The sequence below is a fragment of the Heterodontus francisci genome, chromosome 40 (assembly GCF_036365525.1).
Source record: "Heterodontus francisci isolate sHetFra1 chromosome 40, sHetFra1.hap1, whole genome shotgun sequence".
Taxonomy (NCBI): Eukaryota; Metazoa; Chordata; class Chondrichthyes; order Heterodontiformes; family Heterodontidae; genus Heterodontus; species Heterodontus francisci.
This window is the reverse complement of record NC_090410.1, coordinates 4,386,299-4,402,270: the sequence shown is the minus strand read 5'-3', so window position 1 is coordinate 4,402,270 and position 15,972 is coordinate 4,386,299. Positions and strand designations below refer to the sequence as shown.

General features: G+C 50.4%; 1 protein-coding gene across 1 annotated transcript in view; it reads right to left on the bottom strand.

Annotated features, from left to right (window-relative positions):
* xgb (x globin) overlaps nt 1–7,640 on the bottom strand; it is a 94,327-nt gene extending 86,687 nt beyond the window's left edge. Inside the window, exon 1 of the mRNA XM_068019194.1 lies at nt 7,503–7,640. Within this exon, the coding sequence (XP_067875295.1) occupies nt 7,503–7,640 (138 nt within the window). The remainder of the gene's footprint in view (nt 1–7,502) is intronic.
* Between the last annotated feature and the right edge of the window lie 8,332 nt (nt 7,641–15,972).

Genomic DNA, 15,972 nt, shown 5'->3' with positions numbered 1-15,972 from the left:
GTCTATCTCCACTCCCCAGGCCCAGTCTATCCCCATTCCCCCATCTCCACTCCCCAGGCCCAGTCTATCTCCACTCCCCAGGCCCAGTCTAGCCCCATTCCCCTATCACCACTCCCCAAGCCCAGTCTATCTCCACTCCCCAGGCCCAGTCTATCCCCATTCCCCCATCTCCACTCCCCAGGCCCAGTCTATCTCCACTCCCCAGGCCCAGTCTAGCCCCATTCCCCTATCACCACTCCCCAAGCCCAGTCTATCTCCACTCCCCAGGCCCAGTCTATCCCCATTCGCCTATCTCCACTCCCCAAGCCCAGTCTATCTCCACTCCCCAAGCCCAGTCTATCTCCACTCCCCAGTCCCAGTCTAGCCCCATCCCCCTATCTCCACTCCCCAGGCCCAGTCTATCCCCATTCGCCTATCTCCACTCCCCAAGCCCAGTCTATCTCCACTCCCCAAGCCCAGTCTATCTCCACTCCCCAGTCCCAGTCTAGCCCCATCCCCCTATCTCCACTCCCCAGGCCCAGTCTATCTCCACTCCCCAGGCCCAGTCTAGCCCCATTCCCCTATCTCCACTCCCCAGGCCCCGTCTAGCCCCATTCCACTATCTCCACTCCCCAGGCCCAGTCAAGCCCCATTCCCCTATCACTACTCCCCAGGCCCAGGCTATCTCCTCTCCCCAGGCCCAGCCTATCTCCACTCCCCAGGCCCAGCCAATCTCCACTCCCCAGGCCCAGGCAATCTCCACTCCCCAGGCCCAGCCAATCTCCACTCCCCAGGACCATTCTATCTCCACTCCCCAGGCCCAGTCTATCTCCACTCCACAGGCCCAGTCTATCCCCATTCCCCAGGCCCAGTCTATCTCCACTCCCCAGGCCCAGTCTATCTCCACTCCACAGGCCCCGTCTAGCCCCATTCCCCTATCACCACTCCCCAAGCCCAGTCTATCTCCACTCCCCAGGCCCAGTCTATCCCCATTCGCCTATCACCACTCCCCAGGCCCAGGCTATCTCCTCTCCCCAGGCCCAGCCTATCTCCACTCCCCAGGCCCAGCCAATCTCCACTCCCCAGGCCCAGGCAATCTCCACTCCCCAGGCCCTGTCTATCTCCAGACCCCAGGCCCAGCCTATCTCCAGTCCCCAGGCCCAGCCTATCTGCACTCCCCAGGCCCAGCCAATCTCCACTCCACAGGCCCAGTCTATCCCCATTCCCCAGGCCCAGTCAATCTCCACTCCCCAGGCCCAGTCTATCTCCACTCCACAGGCCCCGTCTAGCCCCATTCCCCTATCACCACTCCCCAAGCCCAGTCTATCTCCACTCCCCAGTCCCAGTCTAGCCCCATCCCCCTATCTCCACTCCCCAGGCCCAGTCTATCTCCACTCCCCAGGCCCAGTCTAGCCCCATTCCCCTATCTCCACTCCACAGGCCCCGTCTAGCCCCATTCCCCTATCTCCACTCCCCAGGCCCAGTCAAGCCCCATTCCCCTATCACCACTCCCCAGGCCCAGTCTATCTCCTCTCCCCAGGCCCAGCCAATCTCCACTCCCCAGGCCCAGGCAATCTCCACTCCCCAGGCCCAGTCTATCTCCAGTCCCCAGGCCTAGCCTATCTCCACTCCCCAGGCCCAGTCTATCTCCGCTCCCCAGGCCCAGTCTAGCCCCATTCCCCTATCTCCACTCCCCAAGCCCAGTCTATCTCCACTCCCCAGGCCCAGTCTATCCCCATTCCCCTATCTCCACTCCCCAAGCCCAGTCTATCTCCACTCCCCAGGCCCAGTCTATCCCCATTCCCCTATCACCACTCCCCAAGCCCAGTCTATCTCCACTCCCCAGGCCCAGTCTAGCCCCATTCCCCTATCTCCAGTCCCCCGGCACAGTCTAGCCCCATTCCCCTATCTCCACTCCCCAGGCCCAGTCTATCTCCGTTCCCCATGCGCAGTCTATCCCCATTCCCCTATCTCCACTCCCCAAGCCCAGTCTTTCTCCACTCCCCAGGCCCAGACTAGCCCCATTCCCCTATCTCCACTCCACAGGCCCCGTCTAGCCCCATTCCCCTATCTCCACTCCCCAGGCCCAGTCAAGCCCCATTCCCCTATCTCCACTCCCCAGGCCCAGTCGATCTCCACTCCCCAGGCCCAGTCTTTCCCCATTCCCCCATCTCCACTCCCCAGGCCCAGTCTATCCCCACTCCCCAGGCCCAGTCTAGCCCCATTCCCCTATCACCACTCCCCAAGCCCAGTCTATCTCCACTCCCCAGGACCAGTCTATCCCCATTCGCCTATCTCCACTCCCCAAGCCCAGTCTATCTCCACTCCCCAAGCCCAGTCTATCTCCACTCCCCAGGACCAGTCTATCCCCATTCGCCTATCTCCACTCCCCAAGCCCAGTCTATCTCCACTCCCCAGGCCCAGCCAATCTCCACTCCCCAGGCCCAGCCAATCTCCACTCCCCAGGCCCAGCCAATCTCCACTCCCCAGGACCATTCTATCTCCACTCCCCAGGCCCAGTCTATCTCCGCTCCACAGGCCCAGTCTATCCCCATTCCCCAGGCCCAGTCTATCTCCACTCCCCAGGCCCAGTCTATCTCCACTCCACAGGCCCAGTCTATCCCCATTCGCCTATCACCACTCCCCAGGCCCAGTCTATCTCCACTCCCCAGGCCCAGTCTATCTCCACTCCACAGGCCCCGTCTAGCCCCATTCCCCTATCACCACTCCCCAAGCCCAGTCTATCTCCACTCCCCAGGCCCAGTCTATCCCCATTCGCCTATCACCACTCCCCAGGCCCAGGCTATCTCCTCTCCCCAGGCCCAGCCTATCTCCACTCCCCAGGCCCAGCCAATCTCCACTCCCCAGGCCCAGGCAATCTCCACTCCCCAGGCCCAGTCTATCCCCAGTCCCCAGGCCCAGCCTATCTCCACTCCCCAGGCCCAGTCTATCTCCACTCCACAGGCCCCGTCTAGCCCCATTCCCCTATCACCACTCCCCAAGCCCAGTCTATCTCCACTCCCCAGTCCCAGTCTAGCCCCATCCCCCTATCTCCACTCCCCAGGCCCAGTCTATCTCCACTCCCCAGGCCCAGTCTAGCCCCATTCCCCTATCTCCACTCCACAGGCCCCGTCTAGCCCCATTCCCCTATCTCCACTCCCCAGGCCCAGTCAAGCCCCATTCCCCTATCACCACTCCCCAGGCCCAGGCTATCTCCTCTCCCCAGGCCCAGCCTATCTCCACTCCCCAGGCCCAGCCAATCTCCACTCCCCAGGCCTAGGCAATCTCCACTCCCCAGGCCCAGTCTATCTCCAGTCCCCAGGCCTAGCCTATCTCCACTCCCCAGGCCCAGTCTATCTCCACTCCCCAGGCCCAGAAAATCTCCACTCCCCAGGACCATTCTATCTCCACTCCCCAGGCCCAGTCTATCTCCACTCCACAGGCCCAGTCTATCCCCATTCCCCAGGCCCAGTCTATCTCCACTCCCCAGGCCCAGTCTATCTCCACTCCACAGGCCCCGTCTAGCCCCATTCCCCTATCTCCACTCCCCAGGCCCTGTCTATCTCCACTCCCCAGGCCCAGCCAATCTCCACTCCCCAGGACCAGTCTATCTCCACTCCCCAGGCCCAGTCTATCTCCACTCCCCAGGCCCAGTCTATCCCCATTCCCCAGGCCCTGTCTATCTCCACTAGCCAGGCCCAGTCTATCTCCACTCCACAGGCCCCATCTAGCCCCATTCCCCTATCTCCACTCCCCAGGCCCTGTCTATCTCCACTCCCCAGGCCCAGCCAATCTCCACACCCCAGGACCAGTCTATCTCCACTCCCCAGGCCCAGTTTATCCCCATTCCCCTATCTCCACTCCCCAAGCCCAGTCTATCTCCACTCCCCAGGCCCAGTCTATCCCCATTCCCCTATCTCCACTCCCCAAGCCCAGTCTATCTCCACTCCCCACGCCCAGTCTATCTCCACTCCCCAGGCCCAGTCTATCTCCACTCCCCAGGCCCAGTCTATCCCCATTCCCTTATCTCCACTCCCCAGGCCCAGTCTATCTCCGCTCCCCAGGCCCAGTCTAGCCCCATTCCCCTATCTCCACTCCCCAAGCCCAGTCTATCTCCACTCCCCAGGCCCAGTCTATCCCCATTCCCCTATCTCCACTCCCCAAGCCCAGTCTATCTCCACTCCCCAGGCCCAGTCTATCCCCATTCCCCTATCACCACTCCCCAAGCCCAGTCTATCTCCACTCCCCAGGCCCAGTCTAGCCCTATTCCCCTATCTCCAGTCCCCCGGCACAGTCTAGCCCCATTCCCCTATCTCCACTGCCCAGGCCCAGTCTATCTCCGTTCCCCACGCGCAGTCTATCCCCATTCCCCTATCTCCACTCCCCAGGCCCAGTCTTTCTCCACTCCCCAGGCCCAGACTAGCCCCATTCCCCTATCTCCACTCCACAGGCCCCGTCTAGTCCCATTCCCCTATCTCCACTCCCCAGGCCCAGTCAAGCCCCATTCCCCAGGCCCAGTCTATCCCCATTCCCCAGGCCCAGTCTATCCCCATTCCCCTATCTCCACTCCCCAAGCCCAGTCTATCTCCACTCCCCAAGCCCAGTCTATCTCCACTCCCCAGGCCCAGTCTATCTCCACTCCCCAGGCCCAGTCTATCCCCATTCCCCTATCTCCACTCCCCAAGCCCAGTCTATCTCCACTCCCCAGGCCCAGTCTAGCCCCATTCCCCTATCTCCACTCCCTAGGCCCAGTCTATCTCCACTCCCCAGGCCCAGACTAGCCCCATTCCCCTATCTCCACTCCCCAGGCCCAATCTATCTCCACTCCCCAGGCCCAGTCTAGCCCCATTCCCCTATTTCCACTCCCCCGGCCCAGTCTAGCCCCATTCCCCTATCTCCACTCCCCAAGCCCAGTCTATCTCCACTCCCCAAGCCCAATCTATCTCCACTCCCCAGGCCCAGTCTAGCCCCATTCCCCTATTTCCACTCCCCCGGCCCAGACTAGCCCCATTCCCCTATCTCCACTCCCCAGGCCCAGTCTATCTCCGTTCCCCAGGCGCAGTCTATCCCCATTCCCCTATCTCCACTCCCCAAGCCCAGTCTTTCTCCACTCCCCAGGCCCAGTCTAGCCCCATTCCCCTATCTCCACTCCCCAGGCCCAGTCTAGCCCCATCCCCCTATCTCCACTCCCCAGGCCCAGTCTATCTCCACTCCCCAGGCGCAGTCTATCCCCATTCCCCTATCTCCACTCCCCAAGCCCAGTCTTTCTCCACTCCCCAGGCCCAGTCTAGCCCCATTCCCCTATCTCCACTCCCCAGGCCCAGTCTAGCCCCATCCCCCTATCTCCACTCCCCAAGCCCAGTCTTTCTCCACTCCCCAGGCCCAGTCTAGCCCCATTCCCCTATCTCCACTCCCCAGGCCCAGTCTATCTCCACTCCCCAAGCCCAGTCTTTCTCCACTCCCCAGGCCCAGTCTAGCCCCATTCCCCTATCTCCACTCCCCAGGCCCAGTCTAGCCCCATCCCCCTATCACCACTCCCCATGCCCAGTCTATCCCCATTCCCCTATCTCCACTCCCCAGGCCCAGTCTAGCCCCATCCCCCTATCTCCACTCCCCAGGCCCAGTCTATCTCCACTCCCAAGGCCCAGTCTAGCCCCATTCCTCTATCTCCACTCCCCAGGCCCAGTCTATCCCCACTCCCCAGGCCCAGTCTAGTCCCATCCCCCTATCTCCACTCCCCAAGCCCAGTCTATCTCCACTCCCCAGGCCCAATCTATCCCTATTCCCCTATCTGCACTCCCCAGTCCCAGTCTATCTTCACTCCCCAGTCCCAGTCTACCCCCATTCCCTTATCTCCACTCCACAGGTCCAGTCTCGTCCCATTCCCCTTTCTCCACTCCCCAGGCCCAGTCTAGTCCCATCCCCCTATCTCCACTCCCCAAGCCCAGTCTATCTCCACTCCCCAGGCCCAATCTATCCCTATTCCCCTATCTGCACTCCCCAGTCCCAGTCTATCTCCACTCCCCAGGCCCAGTCTATCTCCACTCCCCAGGCCCAGTCTATCTTCACTCCCCAGTCCCAGTCTACCCCCATTCCCTTATCTCCACTCCACAGGTCCAGTCTCGTCCCATTCCCCTATCTCCACTCCCCAGACCCAATCTAGCCCCATTCCCCTATCTCTACTCTCAGGCCCAGTCTAGCCCTGCTCTCCAGCGCCAGTGCTGAGCTACTCTCAGTGCTACTCCCACAACCTTCTGACTCAGATGGGAGAGGAATAGGAATACCAACAGAGGTGGAGAATGTACAAGACCAATGAATAAACCCTTTGGGACATACTAAGGACAATCTTTAACTGGGAGCCCAGTATTCCCTGCATAAAGCCGGAGGAGGCTGTTTAATTATCCTGACTGGGTGTCCCATGCCCTGTTTTAAGATCCTGATTTCAACTTCTCAGATTAATTGTGGACAGCACATGTCACTCCCACCACTGCAGGGGCTGAAAAGTCTAAATCATCAGTGTCAGCCGAGTTCCAGTAGTAGCACTCTCGCCTCGGAGTCAGGGCTGGGGTCGAGTCCCACACCAGAGACTGGGGCACAAAATCCAGGGCGACACTCTCAGTGCAGTACTGAAGGAATGCTGCACTGTCGGAGGTGCTGAGTTTCAGATAAGACATTAAACCAAGGCCTGGTCTGCCCTCTCAACTGGATGTACATGATCCCATAGCACTATGTTAAGAGGAGCAGGCGAGTTTTCCCCAGTGTCCTGGCCAATATTTATCCTTAAAATGATATCACTAAAACGGATGATCTGGTCATTTATCACATTGGTGTTTGTGGGAGCTTGCTGTGCACAAATTGGCCACTGCGTTTCTTACATTACAACAGTGACAACATTTCAAAAGTACTTCCTGGGCTGTAAAGCCCTTTGGGACATCCCGGGGTCATGAAAGGTGCCGTAGAAATGTAACTGTAGTGATTGTAGTTCCTGTATTTGTGTAACCAGTATTGCAACATGATTAGTTTCAGACCTCCAGTATGCTGCTGTTCTCTTGATTGCTTTCTCCAATATTATTTTGCACAGAGAAGCATCGAAAGTAAATTACTTGGCAACAATATAGCACTGAAACATGCCCATGGCTTCAATAATTAGCAGTGGGACTGCAGTTTGGGGAACATTCTGAGTGTCTTTTCCACTCACAGGCTGCTTTGATCACTGCCAGCTGACTCATTGGGAAGCCAAATGAAAGCAGGCACTGCAGAAAGTACTTAAAAGCAGAAAGCAAATGCTGGATCAGAAGTCCAATTATTTTGCAAGCCTCATTTCACAACAGACTGCGGTGCCTTAGGCTTAGTGTCAATCCAAACTACGCAACAAAAACAATCTGCTGCATCTAATGTGGCTAAGTCACGCCATTGCAAATTGCTATGTCAACGTTTCCCATTCAATTTTCCCATGTCAACCATCACTGTATAGTTGCAGAGTCTAGCCACCAGTGCAGTGCATTCTTGGACAAGTTAATTACTGAAGCAGTGGTTCTTCGAATGGGCAACTGGGCTGTTGATGAATCTCGCTCAGCTTTTATGGATCTTGAACAATGTTTTAATTTCCTCATGGGTTCGAATTTGTCGTTCAACAACTCAGAAGGTCCATAATTGTACATGCTTTGGGTTTCACTGGCAAGACTTCAATTATTGCCCGTCCCTAGTTACCTTGGTCAGACGGTGGTGGGTCTCACTGATCTGTGGGACTCCATGTGGTAATGGAGTTGCCACAATGGTGTTAGGAGGGAACTCCAGGATTTTGACCCAATGACAATGAAGGAACAGCTGTATATGTCCCAGAGCTAAGAGATTACACCTTTTAGGAAAGGTTGAATAGACTGGAGCCCTTTTCTCTGGAAAAGAGAAGACTGAGAGGTGGCCTGATAAAGTCTTCAAGATTATGAAAGGGTTTGATAGGGTAGACATAGAGAAGAAGATGTTTCCAGTTTCGTGGTGAACTAAACCCGTGGGCCATAAGTATAAGATAGTCAGTAATAAATCCAAGTAGGAATTCAGGAGAAACTTCGCTACCTAGAGACTGGTGGGAATATGGAGTTCATTACCACAGTGAGTGGTTGAATCATTTAAGGGGAAACTGGATAAGGGAGAAAGGAATAGAAGGACATGCTGATGGGGTTTGATGAAAAGGGGCGAGAGATGGCTCATGTGGAGCATAAGTACCAGCATTGACCTGTTGGGCCGAATGGCCTGTTTTTATGCTGTATATACTTAATAACTTTGTATTTCTATGACATTGCAGCTCTTGTCCTTCCCAGTTGCAGAGGCTGCTCAGCTAGGGAGTGCATCACATTGGTGCATTCTCTGCCAAGATAGCAAGGTCAAGACCACTTGAGCAGTTCACTCTTCATTCTATACATAAACCAATGTGACTGTTCCTTTTGAGAAGCTACTGCCTCATGCAATAGGACAGTATCCCTCCCCCAAGAAACTGCCTGCCCATCAGTACTGTGCCCTAAGGACCACTCTGAGTGAGAACCTAGACAATCAATGTCAGAAAACTACTCAGGTGTAGAGACTAATCCCCTCATTTGACATCAGCACAAGCTCGGATTCCAGGAGGGTTTCAAAGAAAATCAGAGGCAGGAACTCTGGCGAATTTTTCCCCCCTCTGTAGCCCACTATTCTGGAGGCCAACTACATTACACCAACCACCAATTCAGCTAAATCAGTAGAGACCAGAGAATTGAACCTGGAGCCTTAGAGTATGTGGTTGTGCTAAAATGTAGGAAGAACCTTCACCAAGTCAGCTACTGAAGGGGACTGGGAAAGTGTTACAAGGGATACATATTTTTCACACCAATAAATTCCCCAGGGTGCTGCCCATGTCAGTGAATGTAAGTTGTTTAATGTATAAGATGGTGATTGAGTTGGGAGTGAAGTTTCAGAAACCCACTTCACGGCACTATCTGGTGGCTAGACTCTGCAACTATACTGTGACGGTTGACATGGGAAAATTGAATGGGAAACGTTGACATAGCAATTTACAATGGCAAATGTTGACAGAAAATTGAAAAGCATGACAAAACAAATTCAAGATATCAGGAAGTATCTGGCACAAAGTTTTTATCATTTAGATGATATAAAAAAGTGGCTCCAGTATGTGATGGAAAATTGCAACAGTGAAGGAAATAAACAGGTCACATTAGTAGCATGGATTCTGTCCATTGCAACTGTGTATAACAGGCGTGTTACTAACCTTCACTTGAAATACCAGGAGAATTTCAACAATCTTTTATACGACAATCCCTGGGGCTTGAGACAAGCCTGAAAGCCATCTTTCTTTCCTTAATAACAGCCTCAGGAATTCTCCTTGGTTTATTACATGTCAGTGTCAGTTTTAACATGGAGATTAGTTCTGTTTCTTGTCAGTTACTAATGAGATCCGGAAAAGCTGATTAATGTTTTATGACATAATTACATCTGGTTCTCTAAGGAACAGCCAACCAACCGAAACTGGAGTGGTTTATGAATAATATAACTGTTTATATTGAAGTTATGATAAAAATTATGAGCCTTGCACATCTGTCACACGTCAAAGTGTTACAAATACAAAGCACACCTGATATTTGCACATTATAATCAAAGTCAAAACATAAGAAAATAAGAAATTGGAGAAGGAGGAGGCTATTTGGCCCTTCAAGTTGGCTCCACCATTCATAAGATCATGAATGATCAATCTACCTCAATTCCGGCACTATTCCCATATCCCTTAGTCCGAAAGGCTATCGATCTCAGTCTTGAATATACTCAACGACTGAGCATCCACAGCTCTCTGGGGTAGCGAATTCCAAAGATTCACAACCCTCTGAGTGAAGAAATTTCCCCTCACCTCAATCCGAAATGGCCTGCCCCTTATTCTGAGACTGTGAACCTGTGTTCCCCAGCCAGGGAAACATCTACTCAGCATCTACCACACCAAGCCCTTGAAGAATTTTATGTGTATCAAAAAAAACCCAGTAAATCACAGCTAAACGAATCCACAATTACTTCAGACAAGGAATGGCCAATTTGCTGTTTCTGGTTGGGTTGTATCAGGATGGGCAGCTCACCTGCTAGTTTCTGTGATGGGCAGTTGGTGAGTGAAATTCCTCATTGGGAGCACCGATGTGCAAAAATTAGTTTCAGTATGTTAGTGAAAAGAAAAAGAACTGCAGATATAACTTGCTTCTACATACATTTCTTAAACATATCTAGACTGTAATATAAAAGCAAAATACTGCAGTAATCGGAAATAAAAACAGAAAGTGCTGGAAATACTCGGCAGCATCCGTGGAGAGAGAAACAGAGTTAACGTTTCAGGTCAGTGACATTTCTTCAGAACTGAAGGAAGGTAGAAATGTGATGGGTTTTATGTCATTGAGGGGGGAGGCGGAGGAAGAACAAAAAGGAAGGTCTGTGATAGGGTAGAAGGTGGAAGAGAGTAAATGACAAAGATGTCATGGAACAAGGGGAAAAGGGAGTGGTAGTATTTGTAGCAAAAGACAAAGCATTTGCCCAGAGAGAGTGTGAACGGCAGAATAACAAACAGCTCTATCCAAAAGCAAAAACATGAAAAACAAGTTTCAGCCCGGCACATGGTAAAAGAAAATCAAAGTGGAGATCATAGTCTAAAATTGTTGAATTCAGTGTTGAGTTCAGAAGGCAGTAAAGTGCCTAATTGGAAGATGAGGTGCTGTTCCTCAAGCTTTCATTGAGCTTTCACTTGAAACACCGCATCAGGCCAAGGACAGAAATGTGGGCCTGAGAGCAGAGTACTGACTTAAAATGGCAAGCAAGCAGAAACTTGGGGTCATGCTTGTGGACTGAGCGGAGGTGTTCTGCAAAGTGATCACCCAGTCTGTGCTTAGTCTCCTCAGTGTAGAGGAGACCGCATTGTGAGCAGCGAATACAGTATACTAAATTGAAAGAAGCACAAGTAAATCGCTGCTTCAACTGCAAGGAGTGTTTGAGCCTTGCATGGTGAGGGGAGACTGCAATATATTGTCTGTCAGTGCCTTTGTCTATTAGGAGAAAGAACAATCAGGCAGTCAGGGTCCTAATGTGCTTTACAGCCAATGAAATGCTTTTGAACTGTAGTCACCTTTGTAATGTAAGAAATGTGGGTAAACTCCCCGATCTCCTTAAAGTCGTGCCGTGGGATCTTTTACACCCAACTGTGAAGGTAGCCAGTTCAACATCTCATTTGAAATACTGTCCCTCTGATAGTGCAGTGCTTCCTCAAGCATGCCCCTCTGACAGTGCGGCACTCCCTCAGTCCTGCCCCTCTGACAGTCCTGCCCACATTCAGTCCTGCCCCACCAACAATGTGGCGCTCCCTCAGTCCTGCTCCTCCAATGGTGCAGCATTCCCTTAGTACTGACCCTTCGACAGTGCGACACTCCCTCAGTACGACATTGAAGTGTCAGGCATGTAGTCAGTCCTTGGAGTACCATAGCTCTGATGCTACTGGGAACAATTAGTGCATCAATGGAATGTAACTGGCCAATGTTGAATAGTGAGACAGGTGAGTGGACTTTCTCTTGAGCGGTCAGAGAGAAGATATACAGAAGGTGAATCTGTCTGTTTCCTAATGGCAGCTCATAGTAAGCTGCAATGACTAGACTCCTGGAGCAAGTTCACTGGTTATATCTTCTGATGGGAACAGAGGGGAGATCTTGGAGGAGTTTTACATCTTCACAATGGAACAGACCATATTGCTAATTACATCAAGGAAATAAACGTATTTGATCTGTTGATTGAAGAGGGGAGATGAGAATTTGAAAAAAACAATGCGCTTTGTTGTGATCTGGAACGCGCTGCCTCAAAGTGGGGGGCGGGGGGTTGTGGTGGAAGCAGATTCAATAGTAACTTTTGAAAGGGAATTACTTGTATAATTGAAAAGGAAAAATTTGCAGGGCTCTGGGGAAAGAGCAGGGGAGTGGGAGTAATTGGAGAGCTCTTTCAAAAAGCTGGCATAGACATGATGGGCCCAATGGTCTTATTCTTTGCTGTATCATTCTATGATTTTACTCGCCCAGTGCAGCTGCAGAAAAGGTTCTTTAAGATTGTTGCTCATCATCATCAGTTATTACCTGGCCTGTATGCCAAGCTTTTTATCTTTCATTCTAAGCCAATTACAGCTTGTCTGGGCAGTTAAATCAATATTATCACAGCAGTGATTTACTTGTACTTCTTTCAATGTAGTATACTGTATGCGCTGCTCACAGCGTGGTCTCCTCTACATTGGTGAGACCAAATGCAGACTCGGTGACCGCTTTGCAGAACACCTCCACTCAGTCCGAAAGCAGGACCCTGAGCTTCCGGTTGCTGGGTATTTCAACACTCCCCCCTGCTCTCATGCTCACATCTCTGTCCTGGGATTGCTGCAGTGTTCCAGCAAACATCAACGCAAGCTCGAGGAACAGCATCTCATTTACTGATTAGGCACACTACAGCCTGCCGGACTGAACATTGAGTTCAGTAATTTCAGAGCATAATGGGCCCCCCTTTTTATTTTTATTTTTAATTCTTTTTTTATGTGTTTATTTTGGTTTGTTTAGTTTGTTTCAACTGTGCCTACCCACTGTTTTTTTCATGTTTGTGCTTGGGGCCAGGCTGTTCATTTTTCTGTCCATTAATACCCTCTCTGTATTAACACTTTGTCTTTCAGCACACCATTAACATACCGTTTGCCTTTGCTCCATAACCTTCCGGTCAGCTATTCTGTGACCTTGTCCTAGCTACACCTTCTCCTTTGTTAACTCTTGCTTCACCCCAGCTATACATGCTTAAAATCTTTTACGTGTCTAATATTTGCTAGTTCTGATGAAAGGTCACTGACCTGAAACATTAACTTTGCTTCTCTCTCCACAGATGCTGCCAGATCTGCTGAGTATTTCCAGCATTTCTTGTTTATATTTCAGATTTCCAGCATCTGCTGTATTTTGCTTTTATTATCACAGTGGGATTTGGTTTCATACGCACTTGATGATAGTTTCCCTGGCTAAGATAGTAAGTTACAAGGCTACAATGAGCACATTTACAATCCAAATCATTATATCCAATATATTATTATTTGCCTTGAGGGCAAACACCTGTGGTGATCAAGACAGGAGATTGCAGTCTTGGGATACAGTCCAATTATGGGGTTTGAGTGTTGGGTTAAAGAAAGAGAGTAAGAAATACTTGAACTTATATTGCGTCTTTTATGTCTGCAAGGATGTCTGAAAGTGCATGTGAAGTGTTGTCACTGTTGCAATGTAGGAAACATGGCAGCCATTTTGCGCACAGCAAGCTCCCACAAACAGCAATGCTATGATGACCAGACAATCTGTGTTTGAGTGATGCTGGATAAATATTGGCCCCAGGACACCAGGGAGAACTCCCCCCTGCTCTTCTATGGGATGTCCTGAGGTCATGATTGCAAATCGTCCTTCCTTTATAAATATAACATGGCTTTGTAACAGATTTAAAGTCTTGTGTAGCACACATTTCCTGTAGACGTCACATCTACTAGCTATAACACCTTCCCCACCAGACTTTGCCAATACCACGGTTATAAAACAGTGCAGCTTCCTGGTCACCATGAGCAATTCCACGGGACAGCTGACAGTGGTGCTGCAAACTTTCAGAGGGGGAAATTCAGGATACAGCAGTCTGCTGTTAGTTTATAAAACATTTTTCCTTGTTGACTGACAGCAAGACATCTGGAAAGATGAATGTGGGAGTGGAGGGTGTGAGGCCCATTCTAGTTTGCTGTATCGCTGACATTTCCAAAAATAATTTTATTTCCTTTTTTATTTAAAAAATCATCAATCCTCCCATCTGTAATACAGGCCATTAATCCAGCAGATAGACTTGTTCACAAGCATTAATGATTTGGCTATCCTGCTGTTCCATTGAGCTTGGTGGATTCAAAAAAAGAGAGAATATCATTAGCAATTGTTGAAAAGAGAGAAGCTTTTAACACAACTATGAGAACAATGTTGCCTCTATCTTGCTCTCTAATGTTCCTTTGTATCTGCTTCCAAGCAAGTGGCATTTCAATTCTGCTCTCTGCTATAGTCTATTTATACTCCTCATCTGATGTTGCTTTCCCCAAGTTTGTTGAAGGCTAATGCAGAACATTTACAGTAAAAGTACTTCCACATTTAACACTGAAGCCTTTTTCTATCTCCAACAACAATAACTTGCATTTATATAGCACCTTTAACAAAGTAAAACACCCCAGATGCTTCACAGGAACGTTATCAAACCGAATTTGACACCGAGCCGCAGAAGGAGCGATTAGGACAGATAACCAAAAGTTTGTTCAAAGTGGTAGTTTTCAAAGGAGCGTCTTAAAAGAGAAAAGAGAGGCCGAGAGGTTCAGGGAGGGAATTCCAGAGCTTCGGGCCCAGGCAGCTGAAGGCACGGCCGCCAATGACGGAGCGATTAAAAACGGGGAACTGAAAGACCACAGAGATTTCGGAGGGTTTGGAGGCCTGAACTAGTTTGTGGGGCGGGGAGGTAATTAAAATCGAAGCCTTACTCAACCCGGAGTGAATGTAGGTCAGCGAGCACAGGGGTGATGGGCGAACAGGATTTGATTCGAGTTTGGACATGGGCAGCAGAGTTTTGGATGAGTTTCACATTTGGAAGGATGGAAGGCCAACCAGGAGGGTGTTGGAATAGTCAAATCTAAAGATAACAAAGGCTGGGGGTAAGTAGTCCTTCTCATGTATTAGATTAGGCAGTAACATGATCGTGGTGGAGGGGAGTGAGCTCTCCGAGCCGAGACAGACTCTGGTCTCATCTGCCATCCACACGATAAACCCTCATCAGTAGGAATAATGCTAATTAAAGGTGTCTGGAAATTAAGAGTAGGATTGAGGCTGATTGTGGAATCCTTAACTGCTGCAATGATTCAAATTCAAAGTCAGACTTTCCTAGTCTGTGCTGCAGCTAGTGACACATTTTCCTATCAGGTAGGTTTTCACTGGATATTAGTGACTATGAGTTGTCTTAAATTTAACTCTAGAGGGTGTTGGGAGACAGAACAAAAACCAGGCCATTTACAGTGTACATCATAACCCTGCTCACATCAGGTTAGCTTATTTTCAACAGGTATTAACAGACTTCCCTTAGCATCAGCCATGGCTCAGTTGGTAGCACTCTTGTGGCGGAGTCAGAAGATTGTGGGTTCGAGTCCCATTCCAGAGATTTGTGTGCGAAATCTAGGCTGACACTCGTAGTGCAGTACTGAGAGACTGCTACACTGTTGGAGGTGGCGTCATTCAGATGAGACATTAAACCGAGGACCTGTCTGATTCTCAGGTGGTTATAAAAGGTCCCGCAGCTACTGTTGTGAAGACGCGCAAGGGGAGTTCTCCCTGGTGCCCTGGCCGATATTTATCCCTCAATCAACTAAATCACTAAAAAAAAATTATCCGATCATTATCTCATGGCTGTTTGTGGGATCTTGCTGTGCACAAATTGGCTGCCGTGTTTCCTGCTTTACAACAGTGACTACACATCAAAAAGTACTTCATTGGCCGGACAGTGCTTTGGGATGTCTTGAGGTTGTGAAAGGTGCTACAGAAATGCAAGTATGTCTTTTTCCCTTGCATTGACAATGAGATAATTATTGTCGCTCCTCCTGGTTTGAAGTGATGGGTCAAAATCTGATCTTTGACATCCATGTCATCCATTAGATTTGTTTGGCTTAACTGGATGATTAATTGGGTCATAAATGGACATCCAGCGGCTGTACTAGTCGTTAAAGGCCTAGCAGTGGCCATAAGAAAGGAGAAATAAACAGCAAACATCCCTGGGATATCTGGGTGTTACAATCCTCACCCCCGTCATTACCAAAATAGTGACTACTTCATCTTCACTTGTTTTGTCAAAGGAGCTGCGTTGCTGGGCTGTTTGACTGCTAATCCTTTCAGTGGCAATGTGCATTCCATCTCC